At 43.8% G+C, this 26,017-nt stretch overlaps 3 protein-coding genes across 5 annotated transcripts; 2 read left to right on the top strand and 1 right to left on the bottom strand.

Annotated features, from left to right (window-relative positions):
• Positions 1–61: 61 nt before the first annotated feature.
• ACOD1 (aconitate decarboxylase 1) lies at positions 62–4,947 on the top strand (the record flags this gene model as incomplete). The annotated part of the gene is made up of 3 exons (XM_085048495.1): positions 62–151; positions 2,140–2,345; positions 2,929–4,947. Coding segments are annotated over 3 exons (1,251 nt in total), but the record flags the coding sequence as incomplete, so codon positions are not given.
• A 506-nt stretch (positions 4,948–5,453) lies between these two features.
• Positions 5,454–11,518, bottom strand: LOC146420244 (glutamine amidotransferase-like class 1 domain-containing protein 3, mitochondrial). Its single transcript, XM_085048502.1, has 4 exons — positions 11,283–11,518; positions 9,166–9,337; positions 7,176–7,380; positions 5,454–5,742 (listed from the first exon to the last, which is right to left on the bottom strand). The coding sequence occupies exons 1-4, from the start codon at positions 11,388–11,390 to the stop codon at positions 5,550–5,552; spliced, it is 678 nt and encodes a 225-aa protein (XP_084904628.1). The 5' UTR covers positions 11,391–11,518; the 3' UTR covers positions 5,454–5,549.
• Positions 11,519–14,707: 3,189 nt separating this feature from the next.
• Positions 14,708–25,641, top strand: CLN5 (CLN5 lysosomal BMP synthase). 3 transcript variants are annotated; one of them, XM_085048500.1, is made up of 4 exons: positions 14,708–14,880; positions 18,429–18,594; positions 19,755–19,980; positions 22,048–25,641. In XM_085048500.1, exons 2-4 carry the CDS (start codon positions 18,511–18,513, stop codon positions 22,557–22,559), a joined length of 822 nt encoding a protein of 273 aa, XP_084904626.1. In that variant the 5' UTR covers positions 14,708–14,880; positions 18,429–18,510; the 3' UTR covers positions 22,560–25,641. The 3 variants fall into 3 exon arrangements, with proteins under 3 accessions (XP_084904626.1, XP_084904625.1, XP_084904627.1); XM_085048499.1 differs by lacking the exon at positions 14,708–14,880 and adding an exon at positions 15,045–15,453; XM_085048501.1 differs by lacking the exon at positions 14,708–14,880 and adding an exon at positions 15,597–15,747.
• Positions 25,642–26,017: the final 376 nt, after the last annotated feature.

The raw sequence follows: 26,017 nt of genomic DNA, 5'->3' as shown, positions 1-26,017 counted from the left end.
TACAGCACACATTTATCCTTAGGTTCAGGATTTGGAATTAATTTATGTCAATTTGTTTCAGATCTACAGCTCAGATTTTTCCAGTACCATCTGGGGCCACTTGGATTTCCGACTGCCTCCTCTGTATGCAGCTTTTGTCAATGGAGTGGCTGTAAGGGATGCTCTTTTGTTTGCTCTTAAATCATACAAATTGGTGCCATTCTTGCTCTATAGAGAACAGAACGTTCCAAAAATCTTAGCTTATTCTGAAGTCTGCTACAAAACTTTCCTAGGCTATTCTCCTAAAGTGCTTCAACTTCCTTCCAGTAAGACTGAACTTAGGGTACAATATATCTGTGATCCATCAGAACAGCATCCTTATCTTTAATGTGGGAGCTGGGGCTGTTGTCAAAGGTCAGAACTCTACAGTTTACAACCTCATAACCTCGTAGCAAGGTTGCAACCTTACTGTAGCCACTGAAAAACACACACTCTAGCTCTAGCTCATTTCACTGGGATCCGAATTTCATGACAGCTGGCAAGGTACAATTACAGAAAAACACAGACAGATGCACATATAGACACATACACATATAATATCACAAGGAACTTAATCTTCAGTTACACAGTTTCCAAAAGCCAGTTATGTATTTTCGACACACACTTTGTCATTAAAGTAATAACTGACTCCCCACACATTTGTCTAAATTCAGATTGAGGCTGAAACTATTTGAAATTGAAAGATGCGCAAGAGGTGGGGTAGACAAATTTGGCAATTATGCAAAACTAGAGAAGGTGACCAACCAAGGAAATAGTAATATTAAGTCTATTTAAATTAGTGTGACAACAATATCAGAGGTCCAATTTAACAGCTCATTTCCAGTGTAGAGAAAATTACCTTGGAAATGAGATCTGGTACCTCTCAGCTCCTAGCAGCCCTCGTGATATTCAGATCTGGCTGTTAGCATATATATGATCATTTCAGTTTACCTCTTGGTCACAGGTCAATTTTAAGTTCTTACTGAAGACACCAGAAACACAGCTTCCAGCGTATTGGGCACAACTTTCCTTATCCTGCACTGCAGGGCATCTTCCCAGATGGCATTGAAGTTTTTTCTTTGGAGGAGACTGAGGTTTCTTCTATCTGTTCAGAAACAGGTAGAAATGCATATTCACAGTATTACAGGGTGAAATCGGACCGCTCTGAAGTAAGACATGGGTGAACAGATGTGAAAGCTCAGTTTTTGAGGTGTTATTATGCTATATAAAAAATGCTGTCCCTGATGCTCTCAGGTCCTTGGGGGTTCTCAAACCTTTGCAGGGGGAAGGAATGTGTCTGATAAGCAGCACATTACAGACACTACTGCACCATTGGGAGCCATCTGCTACCAGATCAGCCATATGGCATGCTGGAAACACCCAAAATCTTCCTGAGCAGCTGGGCTCTGGGCATAGGAAAGAGAAAGCACCACTTGGAATACTCTCTTGAGCCGAGCAGCTTGTCCCACATTAAGACTGTACCTTTCTCCTACTCTCAGCAGCTCCAGGGAGTCTGGTTCTTTGTGTGACAGGTCTTGTTTTGGTGTGCTGAAAATTCAGGCTAAAGCCTCCAGTACATTTGCAGGGTTTTGCCTGCTTCCTGTGGATGGTTGCACCAGAGAAGTAGTTTTGATGACATAAATTTTATTTAGCAGTATTTAACTGCTACAGTTTTATGGTGCAAGTCCTAATGGCAGCATCAGTTGCAGCACTGGGGAAGTAATTTCATTATGTTTATATTTCATTATGTTTTGGAGGAAGTGAAAATTCACTTCTAGGTTCACATGGTGGACCTAGAACAGCTGCTTTAATTATACCAGTGTAATCAAAGCAGCAAAAGCCAGTTGCAGAAAAAATTAATCACTGTCACACCATTTTCAGGCTGATACAACTTGAATTAAAATTATACTTCTTTGAGGCAAGATCTCTGCTGCATTGCCACTTCTCAGAGAGCCATGTTGGGAGAAAAGGTCTTTAAAAGACTTGAAATTTTTGCTTTCCAGGACGATCTAGTTCTTCGGTACTTTTTTACACCAGTTACAGTAGTTTCATTTGACTGAGGCAACCTTGCCAAGTCAGAGTTTATTTCTAACAACAAATCAAAGCTTTTCTTTCCATTAGGTGCACTCAATGGACTTTGATGACACCTGGCATCCAGCCACACACCCATCCGGGGCTGTGCTCCCCGCACTGATTGCACTCTCAGAGGCCTTTCCTCAGAAGAAAAAGATCTCAGGTCTTGATCTGCTCTTAGCTTTCAATGTGGGAATCGAAGTGCAAGGCAGGTTGCTGCACTTCTCCAGAGAAGCCAGGAATATTCCAAAAAGGTACATAGAAGTGTTTCAAGTAGAAAGTTGAGTGGAATTGGTTTTTAATCAGTGTTAATATACATAATTAAATGTCAGTTAAAATACAGATGGCACAGTTATTCATATTTCCTATGCTGTTTGTCAGGGAAATTTAAGGAAGGTCCATCTTAAATATAAATACACTTATTTGGCTCCTAACTCTTTAGCTAATAGATTCCTTTTTGAAAGCATTGACAAATTCAAAAAAAGAAGGCAGTGATCTCCCTAGTGTGAATTTTTATAGATTTATAATAATACATAAATTGAAATCATAATAGGTATAACTTTATGTGTGACTGTTAATTTGCTTTGAACTATGAAAAGCTCTAATATTTCAATTTCTTTCTGGGGAGGACCTACTGTAAGCAGTATTATTCCCATGTAACTTTTTCCTGAGGAAATGTGACAGCTCTCAGCTAGGCCCACACGTGAATGCTGTATGCATGTTTTTTTACGGTGCAACCTGTTTTCCATGGCAGTGAATGAAAGGCTTTTGTATATAGTGAATGCAGGAGAGTTTTAGAAATCTGATAATGAAGAAGTTTTTTTTTTTTTTCCTCAGGTTTCACCCACCAGCTGTAGTTGGTACTATGGGGAGTGCAGCAGCTTGTGCTAAACTGCTAGCTCTTGACCAGCTGGAATGTAAAAATGCCTTGGCTATTGCTGCCTCCTATGCAGGTGCCCCCCTGGCTAATGCAGCAACCCAAATAAAGCCTCTCCACGTTGGGAATGCTGCAAAGCATGGACTGGAAGCAGCTTGCTTAGCTTTACAGGGCCTTCAAGGAAACAAACAGATCTTGGACATGGAGTCGGGGATGGGTGCCTTCTATGCAGATTACAACCCACAGACTCTGCCAACCTTGCAGTCCTACCCCTGGCTGTTGGACCAGCAAGACATGGCCTTCAAACGCTTTCCTGCTCACCTTGCAACACACTGGGTGGCTGATGCAGCATCTTCTGTTAGGAGGAAGCTTGTGGAGAGCAGTGAGAACTTGCTCCCCCTTGATAAAATTGAGAAAGTCATTCTTAAAGTCCCTGAGGTCAAATACGTGAACAGACCCAGCCCAGCCTCAGAGCACGAAGCACGACACTCCTTCCAGTTTGTTGCGTGCTCTGCTCTGCTAGATGGCAGCATGTCGGTCGAGTCCTTTACCAGTGAGAATGGTCACCGGCCGGCCTTGCGGGAGCTCCTCGGCAAAACACGGCTGGAGCACCCTCCTGACAACACCCCCAGCTTCGACAGTCTGTACTGTGAAGTGAGTGTCACACTTCAGAACGGCAACACGATCAGCGACCGCTGCAATACCTTCTACGGGCACTGGAGGAAACCTCTGAAAAAGGAGGACTTGGAGAAAAAGTTTCAATCCAATGCCCTCAGCATCTTGCCTGCAGAAGCCATAGAAGGCATTATAGAGACAGTGTACAACCTGGAAAAAGTAGAGGACTGCTCTGTGTTGAGTACATTTCTATCAGGACAGTCAGCTAGAGCACTTCCAGGGAAGCTGCGCTTCCTTTGAAAGTTGCAGCCAACAGCTACATGCTCTTCACAAAGCCAGTGCAAAATTCAGCACAAACTCTTACTTAGTGACTCGAGCACTTTTAAATAAGACTCCTGTAACACAAGAATCATATTCAGTTCAATATTGTGGGTTTTGACTAAGTAAATAACTTAGTGATTATGTGCCCAGCTTAGTCAGGCTGAACAGATCCTCTGCTGGCACAGCTGACTTTCAGCTATCTTTGTACCTCTAGAGGCAGAGCACTCACTGCTTGCACACAGCACAAAAAAATCTCCCTGCTCTTCTGCCAAAAATCTATGTTCTGCTTCTCCTGAGTAACTCCATACAGGAAATCCAAATTCTGGAGGAGCATGGAAGCGCTGTGTCCATGAAAATCATCACTGCTAGATGTGATGAACAAAAGCCTTTATATGTATCTTTCTGTAGATTTATCTCTACAACCTCCTTTAAAAGGGCACCTGTTATGTCTGAGCACTGACATTTGTGCTAAAATAAGCACAGCACAATAGTCTGCAGCACGTCAGGCATCACTGTAGCAATTGCTGTTGTGCTGAACAGCGAAGGCCCAGGCTGATCACACCAGGGCTGAGCATGAGGGGCTGCTCCACACTCCTCCTCTTAAGGGTATTATTTCCCACTTCCATCTTTTGGCTGCTCTGAGGTACAGGTGTGTTCCTGTTTTATTCCCATCCCAGTTACATGAGACACTGAGCAGGTGATGCCACTTTAGGCCCAGCAGAGCGTGGGCTACAGGACACTGGGCTGGGACAACAGAGACTTGTGAACACCAGAGCACTTCTCATGCAAGAAAACTCAGTGTCCGCAGTGAACCGTGATAATGAATTCTGGGAATTTTTTGTTCCTCCAGGAGTACAAAGCCTTGCCAGACTGAGCTTCTAAGAGAAGCTGCTAACCCTTTGTTCACATTTTTAAGATCAAAGCATGTGCTCTAACACATATAAAATATGTCTTCCTCAGGGTACTAAATGATGTATGCAAAAAAAAAAAAAATCACAAAATAAAACTAATTCATTTTACTAAATAAATCCAAAATTACTTTATTTATTAGAGCTAAACTTGTGTATTTTCTACTTGCAATGCATTCATTTGTGCTGGATCTTGCTTTATAAAGTCGGTTTACCTAGGGGCTCTACAAAAATTTCAGAAGTCCATTAGTAATACTTGCTTAAAGGCTAGCAAGGGGGAAAAAAAACCCAAATAACCACATTCATTTATTTTTCCCTTCTGATTAGAAATCAGAATTTAATTACTCACCTATACTGAAGGTAAACAGACTCATTTACAATTATTTTACCTGTAATTGTAGCTGGGCAGCAAATGTGAATTACTGATAACCATTAGTGATGTGATAAAACCCCATTGCCCATTCAGTCTTTTTAAGACTGAATGTATTTGGATTCATAAGAAAAAGTTAATCCCCCCCTCACCTTCAACATACGGTTTCTATTTTAAAAGAGAAATAAATAGGTTAAATTCAGCAGTAACCAGTTGATGTATTAAACATTAAAAACCCCACACCACACAAAACAAACCAGGAACCGTGAAGTTCAGCAGTTGCATTATTTTATTAATTCAATCAAAGCAAGCTAAATGTTTATGCTTAGCTACACTGATTTCCTTGCAGAAGTCTGTACACTTCTAGTCAGGCAAGTTTCAGGACTTCTTGTACCATTGTTCCAATTCCATCAAAGATTTCATGCAGAGGAGCCTTGCACATGAAAGCACAGGTAGTAACTATTTTATTGGCTTTATCCACATGGGATTCATTTACATTTTTGCAAATGTGCTTACATCCAAGCTCTGCTATAGCAGATGCTGTTTCAGCATCAGGAAATCTGTAAATAAAAATACTTTAATTAACATAGAGATGATACAGCCATAAAATTCTGCACACATAACTTGAATGAGAGAACTACAATAGTATCTACATGACTCTTTAGCTGATGATGACAAGGGAGTTAAGGAGGCTGCTACTGCCAGATTCTCTTATCCCCTATGGACACATCAACTGATCTAATACCTTTGAAAACAAGGTATGAAATGTGGAGCCAAAATATGTCAGAAGGTACAACAGTTTTTAACAATCTTTCAGTAAATCTGGAAGATGATAAGAAGTGCAGCCATAACTGATCCTCAAAAGTCTGAAAGAAGTCAGCTGAGCTTGCAACCTTTTCCAATACCTCCATGTAGGGAGTTCCTCTGGGATTCTGCAGAGATTTTGATATTTTTTTCCCTCCATCTGATAAAAGAGGAATAGATGTAATCCCTCGCTACCACTGCTGATAAATTTCATTCAGAAGTTTTATCAGGAGTTGACAGTTCTTGAAACAGCACTGACTTCTGCCAGGCCCTGTTCTCATCTTCCTCCCCTAAACTGGCTCTAAACTACTACCACCAGAAAAACTTTATTAAAAATCCCTGAGCAGACAAAAGCCCACAGACGCAGTCTAAACACCCACTCAAATTACCACAGGGCACCAAGTCTTTGAATGCCAGCTGGACAAATGCCTACTTATCACCTGCACATTTGCAAGATGAATCATGGCCTTCAAAGGCATTGGGTAAGCAAATTTCATATCTTGCTTAGGATGAGCTGCAATCTAAGTCAACTGCCATGAATGGAATGGGAAAAAATAACTTGATGTCCCTGGTCAGCAGCATGTCTGTGCAGCTATGATCCTACAGAAGTCACTTGTTCTGTCCCTTTTACGACTGACACGTGCTGTGTCCAGTGACTCATGTGCCCTCATGCTGCACAATAAAGGTGGCTCACAGAATGATGGTTTAGGCCAGAGGTGAGGACACCTAGAGCTTTCACTGTTAATTGTAATGCATCTGTAAATGTTATCAAAGAACATCTAAGACTTTTACAAGACAGGCAGATGTGGCACTTGAGGTTTAGTGGAGATTTGGCAGTGCTGGGTTGGACTCGATCCTAGAAATCTTTTCCAACTTAAACAATTCTGTGGTATCACAGATCAGTATTTTTCTGGTTGTAGCACACAAGTGACCTGAATTCATGGATTCACTGTATGCCCCTGAGAGCTCTGTGCCTACTACTATTATGCAAGTGAAAATTTGAAATAAGTGAAAAACATCACTACCTTTTCTTAAAAATAATTAAGTTAGCCCAGGTTTACTGGTACCAAAGAGACTTGTGCACTGTCTCTTTGGTACCAGTAAACCTGGGCCATTTTGCACAATGGAATACTGTCCATTTCCTAATCCTAATTCCCATGTAAATTACATCCATCCATTTCCTTCTTACCTTCCATCCACATTTTTGTCTTGACCAACAGTAACCTCACAGCCAGGAAAGACTTTGGCTGCCAGAACTGGAGATATACAGCACAAACCAATAGGCTTTTTAGCACTGTGGAACGCCTGGAGTGTGGAGTTCACGTGCTCGTTGACAGTACAGTTCTTGCCATCTACAGCCCAGGAACACAGATTCTTTGCTACACCAAAACCACCTAGAAAAAAAACCCCACAAAACCAAAAAGTTTAAAAAGGCACTGCTAAAAGCTATTCGATTTTACACCAAACAGAAGCTCTACTGAAAGCTTTACAATGTAACTATAACCTGTAAATTATGGGTTTACAATATTAAAAGTTTAGTTGCACAATTTTGTATACCATGTAGGTTATATATATATATAGGCCAGAAAGCTTAATCTTTTTCAAAAAGCAACAAATAGACAAACAGGAAACCTCACACTCATTTGCTAGTCACTAGAACAGCTGCAGCATCTATTATGCACTCCTCAACAAGGAAGAGGGATCAGAAGACCAATACTAGTTAAAAGCACAAGTATGGAATTCACAGGAGTAATGCAAACCATGATCTGACCCTCTGCAGTAATGTGTTCTCAAGTTTTACTTTCATACTTAAGCAGTTATGGAAGAGATTTTTTTCTTCCCTAGAATTATTTTTGAACTTTAAAAAAAGATATACACAATAAAAACAAAGGGGATTTTACATGAAATTGACATTATAACATAGGATATTCTGAGACAAAAACCCTTGTGAATGATATCATAATTTCCTATTAAAATAGTGCTGATTTGTCTTTCTATAAATTAGTTTTAACAATCCTTTAGGTGCATTTAATCTTCATCTAATTGCATAAGCAGTTTGTATTTTACAGCTCCTTTGTTTGCTGGACTTAAAACCATCAGAATAATCAAAGGTTATTCCATATGGAATGTGCACGACATCAACTTTTCTACCATAATCATATGGAAATTTCCATAAGTATATCAACAGACAACATCAAGAAGCTTTGCATTTTTAATATTTTTCCTTTCCTGGTTTGCTTACTTTCAAGTTTTATCTGAAATCTCTGAGGTAAGATTTTAATTTTCAAACTTAATAGGGTGTATTTCCCTCTAACAGTTATTACAGCAACCCCCCGAGCCTGGGTTATAACAGCATGAAATTAACGTGGAAAACATCCCTGAGCCTCTACTCCCTCCTGATCAGCCCCGCCATCAACCACTCACTTTTAGTGCAGGCAGATTGTTTCTCTGTGTTATACACACACTCCCTCTGCTGGCCTTTCAACACTGTGAAAACTTCAAAATTAACACTTAGGCCCAATCATGAAGGCAGTATTTAACAGAGCTATGAATATTCTGGAAAGAGGTCTCCCGCAAGTCATGATTTCCTCGTGATGCTCCAGTTTCTTCACTTCTAAAAGTGATTACAATTACCTCCATCTGGAAGGCAATTTTGTGGTCTCTAAATAAAAAATTATCCATAAACATGTTTAGTATAACTTGATCAGCAGCTGAGTGGATACATAATTAAAACAAAATGTACTCACATCTGACATGGAATATAATCTATTTGGCAACCTGCTATTCTGCTGATGTTTTCAGAGGCCCTAAAATTAAGGCACTGCCATGGCACTGAGTTCTGACCCTTTTTTTTGTACTCTGGTCAGTGTTCTTGTCCACAAGTAAGTAGTGAAGTTTTCACAACCTTTAGAAAGAAGGAATGGTGTGATGCATAACTTAATATCAAAAGTACTCTCTAGCATTTTAACTTAGTGAACTATGAATCAATAAATATATTGAGTTGAAAAATCACAAATAATTTTCCTTTAAATTATTAGCTCAGTTGATCAGAGCATGGTGCTTGTAACACCAAGGTTGTGGGCTCAATCCCTGTATGGGCCATTCACCTGAGAGCTGGACTCAATGATCCTTGCAGGTCTCCCCTAACTCAGAATATTCTGTGATTCTGTGATACCTACCAGGGAAAATGACAGCATCAAATTCACTAGCTTTCAGTTCAGCCAAATCCTGAATGTTTCCTCTTGCCAACCTGGCACTTTCAACTAACACATTTCTCTTCTCTTCGGCTGGACATCCTTTTAGGTGATTGACTACATCCCTTTGCTCAATATTGGGGGCAAATATCTTCACCTAGAAGAGAGATGAAGCAAGTTTGCGAATGTAAGCAGAACTCATACATATTGGTCATTTAATGAAAACAGGTTTTGTCCCTGAAGCCTCTTATCCAAGTTAAGTGAATCACACAGGATGAATCCAGCACATTAAATATCTAAAGGGACATTAGGATGGGTAAACATAGCCATTCTCCCCATCCTATTCCTGCAGCATTTTGACAAGAGGGCATTCTTATGCCAACATTAAGCTTACTGATTTTGCCATGGCAGACAACCCAAGGACAAACAGGACACCAAATTTATACCAGCAGCCCAACTGGACATACAGCTGCCCTTAACTGTTATGGGATGAAACTGCTAAAAAGGTTTAACATAAGAAAGTTAAAGATGCAAACTTTAAAATCATTTCTAGAGCAAACATTAGAGTTACCAGCTGTCCCTAAAACACCAGCAACAGAAAGGAAGAACGAAACACAGGAGAACCAATTTTGGCTAGACACAAAAGGGGAACACTGCATCAGAATATAAAGCTCTGTGACCGGTGTTCCACAGGGGCTGTTTTCTTCTGTCTGTGTTTTAATTTCCTTTGCAAACTTCTCAAAGATGACAATTTTGAGCTATATATGACTGTGTTGTTGCTATCATCAGACACTTGAGTGTGGCAACACACAGACAGACAGTGACCACCTTCTGCCATCTGAAGCCACAGATGGGACCAAAGCACACCCCTGTGTCCTGGTCCAACCTTCTCTGACAAGTCCCAGTTTGCCAAAGAGAACCCAGAAACAGTAAGCAGAAAACAAGCAGGTGAACCCCAGTTAGGACTGCAAAAGTGATCAGAAGGAAGATAAAGAATTTTAACCTGTCCTCAGCCCCTCAACCCCTCCCCGAGGCCAGAGGAGAAGGGACAAGTCTCCAGCTGCTCCTCCCTCCTGGGTTTACATGATCACACAATTGTTAGGGTTGGAAGGGACTTCAGGAGATCATGCAGTGCAACCCCCCTGACCAAGCAGGGTTACCTAGAACAGGTTACACAAGAATGCATCCAGGTGGATTTTGGATGTCTCCAGAGAGGGAAACTCCACTACTGCCTGGGCAGCCTGTTCCACTGCTCTGCCACACTCAGTGCAAAGAAGTTCTTTCTCATGCTGAGATGAAACTCCTTGTGTTTTAGTTCAGTTTTGACCATTGCTACTCGTCCTGTCACTGGGCACCATTGAAAGAGCCGGGCACTGTTGCCCACAAAACTGGATTAATCACCTGGCATGACACAAGCCGGTAACTAGACACTCAAGAGAGACACTGATTTTTTTTTTTTTTTTTCAGAGTTCTGCAAGCCCGGGTGTTCGATGGTATTCCAAAAATCAAGCACACCCATTGGACTTTTTGAGCCATTGTCTGTACGCAGAAATTCGGAGTTAGTAACTCTGCAAGTGCAGCCCCCCTGTTACGATAGGCTAGTAATTTCCATACAAGTTTTGTAACTCCAGCTAACTTCTACACATGCTCAGAGGAATAGTCTTCACCTGGGCAGGGGTCATTTTGACCTGCAGGCGTTATTTTTAGTATTAAAATTTAGTTGTATTAATGAGATCCCCTCTCAGTCTTCTCCTGTCCAGCTGCCTGTTTGCGGCCTCAGCTCCCGTCAGAGGAACAGGTAGGTCTTTGGAAGGGAGTGAATACAACAGGGGAAGGAACAACAAAGAGAGATTACGGCTGAGCAGGGTTTGCAGTGTGCCGTGGCGGCGCAGGGAACATCCCGAACCGGGGGGGCGGCGGTCCCGCGGCCAGCGGGAGCCAGGGGGTGCCTCCGGGCACAGGGCGGGGGTACGGCCAAGGCGGGGGCTCTCGGCTGCTGGGTCAGACACACAAAGACACACAGACATACACAGACTCATAGACATACACAGACACACAGACATACACAGACACACAGACACCCCACCGTCCCCCCCCGCTACCTCCGCGCCGCCGCGGCTCAGGTGCACCAGCGCCGCCGACGCCTCGTGAATCTCGCTGCCATCGAAGACGCCACAGCCGGCGAGCACCAGCGCCACCCGCTTGCCCATGGCGGCCGCCCCTCAGGCCCGGCAAGGGGCTGCTCCAGGCGGCGGGCCCGAGCCTGGCTGCACCGTCCCTGCTCCTGCTCTTCCTCCTCCTCTTCCCGCCGCGCCTGCGCTGCCGCGCTCCGACTCCGTCCCCGTCTTCCGCGGCCACACGGGCCGGCGGGGCGGAAAGTAGATGGGGAATTGTGGAAAACAAAGGCCATGTGCCTCTAGTTTTAAACAATACAGGCTCAGCTGTATTTTCGGCCTCATGTCCGGGCTGGCCTGCGCCCCGCAGCAGGGCTGTGGCCTGCAGGTGCCGCACGGTGCCCTCGGAGTGCTGTGGAACGGGCGCGTTCCTGTCGCCAGCAAGGAGCTTTCCTGTCCCAAAGTTGTAGGGCCTCGCAGAGCCTCAGGGGGGTACCTAGGAGGAGATTTGCGTTTGGTTGGCTTGTTTTAAGCCTAGAGCTGTAATGGTGTAATGAAATTTGGCTTCCAGATTACTTTGAAAGCCAAAAAAGTGGAATTTGTAAGAGGCCTGCGGTACTGCTGGGTCCTGAAGCTGTTTGCTTCAGTGACACCTCGCTCATCAGACCCACCTGCTTTTTTCCTCTCTTAGCCTCACACTGTGTTCTTCTAAGGAGCTGCTCCATGATACCAGGAAAACCAGGTTTTTTAGAAAACCAACCTTTCTTCTTTCCCTGACTTCCAGTTTAGTCCCTAAGGTATTGCTGTAGTGAACCAAAGGGAATGAATGCATCCCATGCCTCCTCCGTACTACTGTGCACATAAATGCCACATGGGTGTCACCGAAAATCGGGAAGAAAATAAAAACCCTCTAACACTATATTTGAAGTGACAGAGAATCAGGCATTACTTTTTTTTCTGGCCAGGATGTGCCTAGGAAAATATTCCAAGAACACATACCTTTAGAGGATTTCCCCCCGAATTTTATACCGTCAAAACCCCATAGAGATACATTGTTTCAAAGTTCATTGGACCGGAGTTGAGTAATCCCTGGTATTCAGTTTTCCATTGGATCCAAATCTCCTTGCCTCTGATGTTAATTAGATTTTTCATTCTTCATTTTTTCTTATTCTTTTCTGGATCAGATGTCTTCATCCCTGCTGGAGGTGGCGTCTGGAGTAGATGTTTGTCGATAGCCACTGATATCCCACTGATGTTCTGTTGATAGCCTTTATCTTTCTGGTTATCTTCGGGGTTGCTCCCAGTCTGTGGTATGTTAATCCCATCTCCTTAGGGTGATACTGTATCTTCTAAAAAACTAAAGAAAATTCTTTTCCCCCAGGCAAAGTCAAGTCAAACCTAACTAGAGAGATAAAATAAAATTTGAAAGTTATACTGTTTCCAACATGGGGATCAGCTGTACTGAGTTTTAGTAAGATCTCTCAGCTCTTCCTTATTCATTTTTCATGAGCTGCCTCTCTTATAATAAAAAGAAACCTGGGCTTAAAAATGAAAACTTACATTTTTACTGCACCAGAGGGCTGAAAAGCTGGATCTTGTTGAAAATTGAGAGTGCCTTCCAAAAATCTGGAGTATGGCTTGAGTGAGTAGACTGGGAAGAGCAAAAATGACATTTGAAAGTGAAGCCTTTTTCTGTAGGAAAATGCATTCAGTTGAACACTGATCAGTTGTGAGTCTGTGTGAGATGATGGATAGAGAGATTCTGGAACGGGACAGGGCCAAGATAGGGAAATGCCCTACTGAAGGGCAGACTCCTGCCTGCTGGGCGATGTTTACTCCAAATGAATGCAGGGCTTCAGCTCAGTCTGCATCACAGCCCACACTCTGCTTCTTAGCATTTAGCTATGCTACAGCATAGCTCCAGCTCCTTCCTGGACCCAAACCCTTTTCCTGGTGCCCAGGATTTGAGAAAGATGTTTTCTCTAGTGGAAATCCTGCTTTGAATCACCTTAGTTGCCTGACAACAGCTGTTAGTTTAAATTTTACTTGGATAGCTCTTTGTATTTCACAGGGGACATCCAGTTGACTCATCAATTCACTTTTCCCTACCCTGCAGCAAATCCCAGAGACTTCATCTCAGCTTAAAACTGGTGATGAACTTCATCTGCATCCTTATCCCAACCTTCATTTTATCTCTGAGGCTTCAGCAGCGCCCCCTGGAATTCCAGTTTGTAAAGAAATCATTTCCATCACCTGCCCCTTAAACTGGCAGACAAAGCAGGAGATGGCCTGCAATCCCAAACAGTTACTGGACTGCTCATCTGTCCTGAGCACAGCCCTCATCCTAGCTGTCAGGGTCAAGGAGGTCCCAAGGGGAACTCTTAGAAGTTCCTTGCACAGTCACAAAGCCCAGTCATTCCCCCTTCCTGTAGGAAAAGACATGGCTTTCTCCCATGCCAGCTCACTGTTCAGGTGGCATCCCAGGCTATGTAGCGTGTGGGTACACAGGAGCCTTTTTTCTGTCTCTTTTTCTCAAGATTCCTTTCTTACCCCTCAGAGGCAGAGATTGTACCTCTGACTGATGAACTCCTGTCTTTCAGGGCAGCTTCTGTGTGGCTTCAGGTATTGTTTGTATTTCTCAGTATGCAGCCAGCTGACTCAATAGTTAACATACGCCAGTGTGAGTGGAAGAAAAACCAAAACCCTGGGAGCAGTAAAGCTGCCAGATGTGTAGTTTTATCTGGTGTGATCCATATGTGTAACTGTGACTTTCCTACTGAGTGGCATATTGCCAGTGTATGCATAGGCTGGGAGACGTGTAGCTATGGTGTAAGCACCATCCAGAGCAGCCCATTTTTGTGAGACAGGGGCTGTTACTCTGATACCAGCATAGCCAGTTTTGAACTCTACAGAGCTGGGAAAAGCTGTGTTTTCTGCAGGGAGGCTGCTGGCAAACCTGTTTTCACAGTTTCTCTTAGTTCATCTGAAAGACAGTTCTCGCATTATCATAAAGATGAGAGAATAAACTGCTGTATGATTCCCATAATGTGTTACAATTTGAGTAACTGTTCTGAATTGGGTGGCAGATATGCAAACTTAGCTTGAAGCACTGAAAAGTTTCAGACAAGACCTCTGGGCAGCCTGAAGAGGCTCAGGGTTACAGGGTTGATCACAGCAAAAGCCTCTCTGCCATTTGGTGAGGCCTCATGTCATTGTCCCAGGGCCAGACCTAGAGGCCAACCTTCTTGGTTGGTTCTGGGAGTAAGGATGAGCACTTGATATGTCTTTCACAGAAACAGAATCAATTAGGTTGGAAAAGACCTCTGAGACCATCGAGTCCAACCTATGACAGAACACTCCCATGTCAATTAGATTGTGACACTGAGTGCCTCCTCAGTCTCTCCTTCAACACCTCCAGGGACGATGACTCCACTGCGTCCCTGGGCAGTCCATTCCAATGCCCAATCACCATTTTTGTGAAGAAGTTCTTCCTAATGTGCAAACTAAACCTCCCCTGATACCGCTTTAAACTACGTCCTCTCGTCCTGTCGCTGGTTTCCTAGGAGAAGAGGCCGACCCCGACCTGGTACAACCTCCTTTCAGGGGGATACAGAGTGTGGTAAGGTTCCCCGTGAGCCTCCTTCTCTAGGCTGAACACCCCCAGTTCCCTCAGCCGCTGCTCAGAGGACTTGTGCTCCAGACCCTGCACCAGCCTTAACGCGTCTCCAAAGCAATGCGTGAAACGACAGACGGGCGACACTCCAGCTAAATGATAACAACGCGCAGTTGCTCGGATCTCCAGCAAACAGTCGCGCTTCAGCCGGGCGGCGTTTCTGAGGGACCATTGGGCACACGGCCGGCTTCCCCCGGCAGGAGGAGGAAAAGCACCCCCGCCCGGCCAGGCCGCGGCCTGCAGCCCGGGCTCGGCGGGCCCCGCCGGCCTCCCCGGCCCCGTGGGCGGGCACGGGGGCGGCACCTTCCCGCCCGGCCTCCTCCGGCCCGCCGCTTCCCCGCAGCTCCGGGCCCGCTCCGGCTCCGCCATGGGCGCCGCTGGCTGCCGGCAGCTCCTGCCGCTCCTGCCGCTGCTGCTGGCGGCGTGGGAGCCTCGTGTGGCGGGGGAGCTCCGCGCTCCGCGGCGGCGGTGGCCGGTGCCCTACAGGTGAGTGCCGCGGGAGGGTCTCCGCGGGCCCGCCAGCGCTGCGCTTCCCTTCCGTGTCTGTGTGTTTGACTGGAAAGGTCGTGAAAAGCTCCTCCCTTTTACTCGCGGGCTGTTGATGGTTTACGCGCATTTGGCGTGTTTGGCTGGCCGAGGGAGCGGTAGTGCCATCGCAGGCCGAGAGCTGCGTTCGGTCTCTCAGCAGCGGGAGGGATTGGTACCCCGGCAATGACTGCCCGCCTCTAAACACGCTCCTCAATGCCGCAGAAAAGGTGGCCATGAGGAACTCAGGGCACGGTTTGTTTCTTAAATTTAACTTAAAGTCATACTTCTCTTTGTGATAAATGAAACTATGCAAAATCCCTTTCTCTGCTCCAGAGCTGCCTGAGCTCCAGAAGTCCTGGTGGTGTTGGGGACAGCAGGAGACTGCAGGTTGTGGCATGAAAATAGCGACAGCTTTGGCTGTGCGGAGGAAATGAGCCCTGCAGAAGAAGGGCTGCACTTGCATGTGTATTTTGTGCGGGTTTGCTGTTTGTAAAGGCAGTAGTTATCAATATTTAACTGTTACTTAATAATGCACGCCTGAAATTTTGAGAGCCTATTGCATAATTCCCAGCAGTTAAATTTGTATCAGGTGATGCCTGAAGGAGCTGATCTTGCAGTCACGAGTTGTTGGGATTTTCCAGCAAGTTCACTGGTTGCAAGACTGGGTCTTGGGATGATCAGATTTGGAGTACAAGCCTGTTGGTATGAGATGCTCAGAAATGTGGGATTTTGGTGCTTCTCAATATGCTTGTTACCCTCTTGTCACGTGGAAGGTGCAGTGTAAGGGTTAATTGAAAATGTAAGATGTGCAATCCATAAACAGAACTTGAATTGTATGTTTGGCCTAAGTCTTTGTTTTCTATGTGTTCTTTTTTCAGACATACTCGCTAGGTTTTGGGGATTGTTTTTCCTTTTGTTTTCTCTTCTCCTGGACAAAATAAAGGCAGATGTGCTGGAGTTCCCAGCAAGCTTGGGGAAGAAGCTCACAGGGAAAATCAGCGATGTCTCAGCTGGGCTTCTGGCCTTACTATAGCTCAGGAAGTCCCCCGTCCTTGAGTCATCTCATGGCTGGGGTATTTGTGTTGGTAGCCCTGGGCAACTGAGTGTGTTAGACTCTTAGGCTAACCAAACAAGATCTGGAGCAAGCCGTGCATGCCAATTTATGTTGGATCTTATTTATATAGGAACTTTGTTTTAAGTGAAATAACAGTGAACGATTCTAAAGGAAATTGGGAAAGGAAGATTTGTTTTAGTGGGTTGACCCTGGCAGGATGCCAAGTGCCCAGCAAAGCCACTTTAACACTCCCCTCCCCAAGTGGATGGGGGGAAAGAAAATACAGCAAAAGGTTCATGGATTGAGAAAAGGACAGAGAGAGATCACTCATCAAATACTGTCACAGGCAAAACAGACTCAGCTTTGGGATATTGATTGAATTTATTATTAACAAAATTAGAGCAGGACAATAAGTAAAATAAATCTTAAAAAGACCATTGCCCCATCCCTCTCTCCTTCCCAGGTTCTACCTCGTCCCCCTGGTGGCACAGGGAGATGGGGAATGGGGGTCATGGCCATTTCATCAGATGTTCCTGCCGCTGCTTGGGGAGACAAGTCCTTCCCCTACTCCAGCATGGGGTCCCTTACACAGGAGACAGTTTTCCATTCTGAGTTAATCAAGAACTGAGTCCATCCCATGGGCAAGACTCATTAAGTGAGTCAATTAAGTGAGTCCATCCCATGGGCAACAGTTCTTCATGAACTGGTCCAATGTGAGTCACTCTTCCATGGCATGTAGTCCTTCAGGCACAGCCTGCTCCAACATGGGTCCCCCACAGGGTCACAAGTCCTACCAGGAAACTTGCTCCGGTGTGGGCTCCTCTCTCCATAGGTCTGCCGCCTGCTCTGTGGGTTCAGAGTGGTTTTTAAGGCATCCCCCTGCTCTGGTGTGAGTTTGCTGTACATGCTGCAGGGGCACAGCTGCTTCACACCATGGTCTGCACGACAGGCTGCAGGGGAATCTCAGTTCTGGCACATGGAGCACCTCCTCCCCCTCGTTTTCCACTGACCTTGGTGTCTGCTGGGCTGTTCCTCTCACATGTTCTCACTCTGCTCTTCTCTGGCCACAATTACATCTGTGCAATAACTTTTTTCCCCTTCTTCAGTCTGTTATCACAAAGTTGTTACTATAATTCCTGATTGTGTCAGCCTTGCCCAGTGCAGGGTCCATCCTGGAGCTGGCTGTCATTGGCTCTGCCTGACATGAGGGAGGCTTCTGGCAGCTTTTCACAGAAGCCACCCATGTAGCCACTCTGCTACTGAAACCTGGCCACACAAACCCCATACACTTGTCAAAAAGGTTCTTTGCTGTTTGTATATCGAGTGATAAATAAGCAGTTCAGGTCTTTGGTTTTTGAGGTTTAATAGGAATGAAATGGAAACAATGATCCCAGCTAGGTTCTTAGACCTCTTTTATCTAAATTAGCATAGCAGGATTATTTTTTTTTCTGATCTTTACAATATTGTAGAGTCAAAATAGCTTCATCTGGGGGCCTCTTACTATGGAATAGCAAGAACAAATTGGTCAATCCCTGTGTAAATAAATTGTCAGGAGAATGTTTTTGGGGCACATCTCAAACTATTCTTTACCCAGCATCTGTGTGTCTCTGGCTTTGTGAGTATGTCACCCTTTTTTAATCTACGTTATTTCCAGTCCTTCACTATTAGTACAACATGACTTGCATTTGTGAACATTAAGTCCTGAAGTCGTGTTTCTGCAGATGTGCACCCCAGCAGCCTTATGAACTTGTGTGCTCCAAGTGTTGCAGTGTCTTTGGGAGTGCTGGACACTTAAGCCTCCCCCCTCAGAAAGCCATGACAGTTACTCCAGCTACGGAGCTGTGCTTATCATTCTGTGTGCTTCTCTTTCTCAACACAGGCGCTTTGATTACCGTCCAAAAACTGATCCTTACTGCCAAGCTCGTTACACCTTCTGTCCCACTGGCTCTGCCATCCCAGTTATGAAAGAAGAGGATGTCATTGAAGTGTATCGATTACAGGCTCCAGTCTGGGAATTCAAGTACGGGGGCCTACTAGGACATTTGGTAAGGTGATGTTTTTACAGAGTTATAGTGACAAATTCAGCTGAATTCAACAGCAGGTGTCAAGAACGGGAGCTTTAAGGTTGGAATATGTTTGTATGGAAGAGGATAAGAGCACAGAAGCTAGTCTATCTGTAGGAAAGATACTCAAAGAGCATTAGGTTTCAAACAAAATTTACAGGATTTAGGTCAGCCAAAGTCAAGAACATGAGCAGCGCTGTTGGTGGGTTTGAATGTGTTCCCCCATATAGCTGCATATTGAGTGATTTGTATATGCACACCATCATGTCTTAGATGTCTTTTCTTCAGTGCTATCACTGCATCAAGAAAAGACTTCTATTTTTCCCCTTATATCAGATAAAATAGTTGATTATTGTATTAACTTTTCTGCTGTTAAAAATTCACGTTTGCATGGACATTGATACCTGTCAGGAGCGGACAGCCAGCTGGTCAGAATGGTAGATCATGAGGATCATGATCATGTTGCTTTTACAGTTCTTTCTTGAGTGTTCTGATCAGTATGGAATTGAAGTCTCCATTCATGGAGTCATGAAAATATGAAAGAGTCTCAGCTTTAGTAATATTTATAGTTGTAGCAGTAGGAAAATTAATCTTCAAAGCATGATTACTAATCAATAAAGAAATGTTAGTGAATCAAAACCAAGCACAAAGAGTAAAAAATGGAAATAGATTCAAATATTGGTATCTTGGTTGTTAACTAAGTTTGGATTTGTGTTTTTACTATACAGCTTTTCAATAAAATACTTATCTCATTCCTTTTCTGGCATTCATTAGCAAGATCTGGTTTTGGTAACTTGGTTCTGCTCTTTATTTCTCTGATACCCCCATGAGGTTAAGGATTCAAAAGTCAGCTTGAGTCTCGATAACGATCTCCCACAGAGTGTCTGCCTCCAAGTGACAGAATTTACAATGGATGGATAGACAACTAGAGACAGCACGATGCTCTGATAAAAGTGTGTCATGCATTCTAGTGTGTTGTGCTCCAGTGTTACTGAATCCAAGATGTTATAGGACTCCTTCCCCTCTTCTTACCCTGTTACAGAACAGCTCCCAAGCATTTTATCTTTTGGACAGGTCAAGCTGAAGTTGTTATGAAATCAAAGGTTTGGTGGTTTGGTTGTTTGTTTTTTTTTCTTTTCCAGAAAATTATGCATGATGCTGTGGGTTTCAAGAGCTCTCTAACAGGCAAAAACTACACGATGGAGTGGTATGAACTCTTCCAACTTGGGAACTGCACATTTCCACATCTGCGGCCTGGCATGGATGCGCCGTTCTGGTGTAACCAGGGAGCTGCCTGCTTTTATGAAGGAATAGATGATGCACACTGGAAGGAAAACGGAACTTTAGTTCTTGTGACCACAATATCAGGTAGATTATAGGTGCTTTGGATAATGTTAATACAAAATATCGAGCCAGCCTTGTCTTTTGTAAAGCAGTGTCTTTTCATTTATAGGTTATTTGCAGTGTTAGTCACTAATGCTAATTTCGAACACTCTCTTAATACAAAAAGTGGGATGAGGCTGCTGCCTTTTGAAACAGCTCACACTGGAGAGTTCTTAAGTGAGAGTCATTTAGTGTTTCTGGACAAAAACACTTGAGTCTCTTGAGTATAAAAATAACAAAACAGCTTATACAGTCATTATGGACTTCTTTCACATGACTTCACCAAAACAAAACCTTCTATTGTGAAGTGGCAGATTGTGGATAGCACAGTTTTTTCTCATGAGAAGTTTTCTTGTGTTTTGTAAATAAAGATAAAGTTTGGATGTTTTTGGAACAGTGTCCCAGAGCTTGGGCAGTGCAGGCCTGGCCAGTCAGGCCTGGGGGAAGGCTTCTGACTGACCAATCTGGGTGACTTTTAAGAACTCTATAAATGTGATGAAATCAAAACAATAAAGGTCATTCCTTCTTGCCACTGAGAACCGATGCATTCATTACTCTGCTAGCTGCTCAACAGCGACAGCAGATGACTGCTGAGACAGAAAAACTGTTGAAAACATGTTCATTACTGAGCAAACAAAGCATATTTAGAAACAGTCTCAAAGTTATAAAAATATTAATCTCTATTTCTGTCACCCCCATTATGTGTCATAAAAACTGTGAAAATGACCCAAGTATAGGAATATAGGAATAGGTCTCTGTCATGTGTTATAGAACAAACCTAGGACTTGCACCTCAAAATACATGGGTGATCACCAGAAGAGCTTCCCAGTATATACTGAATTCTGCAATCCTAAAATGAAAAGGTCATTTAAATAAATCTGATTGATTTCTCTAGCAATAGAGTGAATCACTTACAAAAAACCAGTTCACTGAGGACTTGGATAATTACATTTTCTTTGACCAAAATCATTTACTGTCTGAAGTTAGTGTAGTGTGCAAGCAACAGTGGAGAGTCATCTTATAGCTCATGTCATGTGGTGCTTTGTGTGTGCCCGATTTCACCCTCAGCAGCTTTGCTGGCCTCAGTCTCTACGTGATCTGTCCAGTGTTGCTAAGAAATTCTAGGCAGTTCTTCAGACAGTGAAGTAAAGTGGAGCTGCTTTCCTGTGAGTTTGTAGCTCATGACTGAAGTATTTGATGCCTGGTATGGTTGGATTCTTCTGTATGAATACCAGGTTAAATATTTCCATACAGCTGGGGAACTTGTCATGCTTCCTCTCTGTGTGGATTATTTGATGCCTAAGGATGAGGTTATGTTGGTGTCTCATGGAGGCATTGTTACAGTTCTCTTTGCTTCTCTTGCTTCCCATTTCCATGAAACTTTCAGGGAAGTAGCATCTCTGAGAGTTTTCAGTTGTCTGAATTTGACTAGGAATCTGAAAGTTATTGTGAAAGAGGGTGACTAGATGCAAGTGCAGATAAACAACATCATGAGCTGAACTTGCTTTCTTCAGAGAGCAGGCAAAAAGCATCCCATCTTACTGGTCTTACATCCCACTCAGTTTGGCTCAATTCGGCTTTGCCAGCTGAAGAGCTGCTAAAACAGCAGGGTGTCTCAGTGTAAGTGTATCTCTTTTATGAAAATGAGTGCTCTGAATTTTTGAGTTCAGTTGCAACTGGAAGAAGTGCAGAAACACCTGGTGCTCTGGTGAGCATTGTGCCAGCATATCTTGTGGACTGTACTACGTGTCCTGTTTGTCTGCATGGATAAAGCAAAATGAGAAATGTCACAATTCTCTGATGTCTGGATGTTCTGATGTTTGATATAGTAGCAGCAAAAGGGTCAGAAAAAGGAATCACAGTTTAAATAACCTGCATGTAAATGTAGGATTTATCCCTTGCCCCTCTAACCTAAGCCTTGTGTCTGTGTATGGTGAGGTAATGTAGGTAAATTTTGCAAGGGAGGGAGGTGAACCTTGCAATAGATGGAAAATATTTTGAGTCCTGTATTTCTTACCCTGTATCTGTAATACTTATTTTCATCTCTTACAGGAACCATGTTTAATGAAATGGCACAGTGGGTAAAATACGACAATGAGACTGGCATTTACTATGAGACCTGGACAGTGCAAGCAAGTCCTGACAAAAAGTCAACAGTGTGGTTTGACTCTTATGAGTGCTCCAAGTTTATACTGAGAACCTACCAGAAGCTAGCTGACTTAGGTGCTGTATTTAAGAAGATACAAACAAACTATACAAGCATAATTTTATTCAGTGGAGAGCCTGTTTATTTGGGAAATGAAACATCTATTTTTGGACCACAAGGAAACAAGACATTGGCAGCAGCTATAAGAGACTTTTACAATCCATTTAAGCCTCATCAGACAGTCAGAGAGTTTTTTGTGGATCTTTTCAAAATAATTGATCGTGTAATCTTGAATCATCAGTTTTACCTCTTCTACAACTTGGAATACTGGTTTTTACCTATGAAGTTCCCTTATCTCAAAATAATTTATGAAGAGGTTCCTTTGCCTGTTGGAAGCAAAGCATCCTTTGGTGTATGACTGCTTACTGAAGAACAAAACTTGCCTTTCTGGCAGAATATTCTTAAAGATTTTGGAGCACTACCATGATGGTGTTAGCAGGTTGTATGTTTCACTGCTGACTGTAAAAATTGTGTTGGGAAGGCTTTGCTAGACCACATGAAAAACTGTTTTCTTACTACCTGTGTAACATATTCATGAATGCTTCTGACCTGGCCAGCTTCTGTGTAACCATGGCCCCTGCTGCCTGAAGGGACACTGCAGTGGCTCCTCTGGCTGAGCTCTGCAGTGCCACATGGGGAATGGGGAGGCAGCTGCCTGCTCTGGTCCCAGGTGCTCTCCACACGCATGGCCACGTGGCAGCAGATGGCACCTGGCCACCACGAGAGGTGGGACACAGGTGTTACAAGGACTAACTCGCTCAACCCACGTGTCTTGATGTGTCCAGTTCCTTCAACATGTGCCTTACAGTGGTGTTCCTGGGGTTCTTTGGTCTCTGTACAGCTGGGACCTGTGAACTCTTCTCGGGGGTTTAGCAGGGTGGGAAGGGGCAATTAATGTTCTAGCAGGTGGCAGGGGGTGATGCCTTTTCACCACTTTGCTTCCTTCAGCTGCACTGTAAACACAATACAGATGGCTCTTCCTCAGGTTTGTGTGTGTTCTGTAGCACAGATAAAAGCCAAAATGCCTGTTTTGATGTTGTCTGATACATAATTGCAGTGTTCTACCGCAGTCTCCTATTTTAAGGTCTACTTGAGGCTTCGACTGGGTCAGTTTCATAGAACTCGAATATATTCCTTTTAAATTTCTTCAAAAAGCATAGAAACCTTAATATGAAAGAAGCAATGACAGTGTGTTGAGTGTTGACATTGGAGCTAAAAATCTGTGCTTGTCACAGAGCTGCCCATAAAAGGTGATTGCAGCCTCTTGCTGGCAGTGATGTTTGCAGTAGTGGTGCTGTGCCCACTGTACTGTCCTCAAGTCCTGTTCCAGGCTCAGCCTAGAACAGCTTGGCAACTATTTAGTTCCCTTTAAACCAAAGGGACCAAAGCCAGAGAAACTAGCTGGCTTTCTGGAAACCACTGAGGTGCCTGCACATCAAAAACCACACCTGCAACAGAGTAGTAATCTCCAGCTGTTCACTGCTCACTTTGATGGTTTTTTAAAATCTAGTTGTGGAATGAGTAGTGCTCCTGCAGAGGTTATTGCTGCCTTGTGGCCAAGCAGGAACACATGACCCCAGCTCTGCAGTTTCATTTGGCTTGAGCCAAGCTAATGGCCTGCTGCAGCCAAAGAAGGAAGTACACAGTGATTGGATTCAAATCGTAAGAATAGCAGAAAATAAACCTTGTGTTTAGAAATTCACTAAAATTAGTTGAATTGCATTATCTTGTAATGGGATGAGCGTGAGAATTAGCATGAGAGGAGTGAGGGGATGAGCATACCTCTCTTCAAGCTGCTACTTACTTCCACTGTTAGGTGAAACTTCATCTTTTGCCTCAGATTGAAAAACTTGAGGCTTTTTAGCTGAAATCACAAGCCTTTAGCTGACTGAGCTCAGCTTTGGATTTAGCTGCTGTCATGGTTTCACCCCAGCTAGCAACCAAGCACCACACAGCACCACCAGGAAGGTGATCCAGGAGGCTCTAGGGAAGTCAAAGGGGGGAGGGTAGCAAGCATGTCTACAGAAGTTATATCCTCATTGATGCACATTTTTATGACTTTGAAATCCTCAGCATCGTTGAAGCCCCACTTGTCTTCCCAGCAAAAAGCCTCAACATCACAAACCAGGGCCCAGAGCTCTGCAGGGGAAATAGGATTACAGAACTATGCCCATAGATCACACTGCCAATGATGTGGGGATTCCTCCGTGCAGCCGTGTCTGTTTCACACTTGGAACTCATCCTCAGGTTAAAGGTACCAATTATCAATGTAGGAGTTGCACTACATGTAACCTACATGAGTTCCTTCTGAGGCCAGTATTTATTCCTTCTGGGCACATGGGCTGCAGAGCAAGCTCTCACTTTCTTTGCTTCTCTCAGTTGGGGTGTTATGTGTTAATCAATTGTTCAGAGTGAATGCACAGTTGGGTGGGAATAAACTCCACCAGTAAAAACTGCAGTCCTGAAAGAGGTGCGGTTATTGAACTGGAATTACTGTGCTGGAATTAGTTGAAATTGAGTGCAGTGCTCTCTTGCAGGAGGCACAATCCACAATCCTTGAGTTACGCCTACAGAGTTAGATGCAAAAAAAGACAGAGTTGATGAATAGGCCACTTCCTCAAAGTTTAGACAAACCCAGAATAAATCCATAAAAATGACACTTTTATAACCTAAAAGGAAGTGTTAGATGTCACAAACAGCTTCTGTGCACCTGATGATCTGCTTGTGTCTGAAAACCACCTGTTCACCTCAAACACTTCAGGATGGGCTCCTCCTGCAAATCACACAGGGAGCAGAAATAGGTAGGATCACACCTCATTTCACTCACAGCCAGACAGCATTAGCTCTTGCAGAACAGTAGGAAACAGCACTGTCCAAAATCCCACACTCGAGGATAAGCCTGGCATTGTGTCACTGAACCTTTACTCACACTTTGAAAGCAGGATTTATTCATCACTTTAGACTCTGCTTGCTTCTGCTCCATACTCCTATGCACGTCGCACTTGTGGGCAAAAATACACAATCATTCTGTACTACAATTTCCAAGTCTGCACAATGGTCTTGTGCAAAACTGCTGCATTGTCACATCAGTGAGCTGCTTGGGATTGTAAGCCACACTTCATTCCAGGAGGGCTCTCCAGCAATCAGATCCTGGCTCATCATCCATCAAGGTCAAACAGATTGTGCTGCTCCTGTTTCCCAAAGGGCCATGCAATGAAAATCGCTGGTACGAATGCTCTCTGCCTTCCCCCTCCCAACACCCCCACAGATGTTCTGGATTAATAGAGCTCCTGCCTTCAGCATTGTAATTTGTAACCACTTGTGCTCAGAGGTAAGATTTGTCACTGCATACCTTAACAACTCCTACCCAAAACTGGTCAACAAAACCAACACTGAATTTTTATTTCTGAAAATAAATAAAGGTGAACTCAAGGGAAAAACGATACAGCTGTGACACCCATGTTCATGTTTCTAGTGAACTTCATGAGTCTTGTGCCTTGATTTTTATGTATTTACTATTTGTTTGTTTCAATTTGTAGAAGGCAAAATAAGATGCACAGAATTTGCTAAAAAAGCACTGTAGGCTTGCCTGGGAAGTTTAGGTTACAATTGGATTATTTGAGCTAAGGATGCAGTAATTGATTTGGTGTATAAAAACTGCTGACCTCCACTGCAAGAGAGACGCAACTGCTTTCAAGCAGTTTTCTTGCACTTGAACATCTTTATAACTTTGTATCTTTATATATGTTATAATGCAGTGCTGCAGAAGTGAATTCCAGGAGCAGGATCTGGTATTTAGGTTGTGCCTTGCCTTTC

This window comes from Lichenostomus cassidix, unplaced genomic scaffold (assembly GCF_008360975.1).
Source record: "Lichenostomus cassidix isolate B80296 unplaced genomic scaffold, HeHo_3.0 HiC_scaffold_466, whole genome shotgun sequence".
NCBI classification, from domain to species: domain Eukaryota; kingdom Metazoa; phylum Chordata; class Aves; order Passeriformes; family Meliphagidae; genus Lichenostomus; species Lichenostomus cassidix.
Note: the sequence above shows the minus strand (reverse complement) of the source record. Positions and strands in the feature narration are given on the sequence as shown.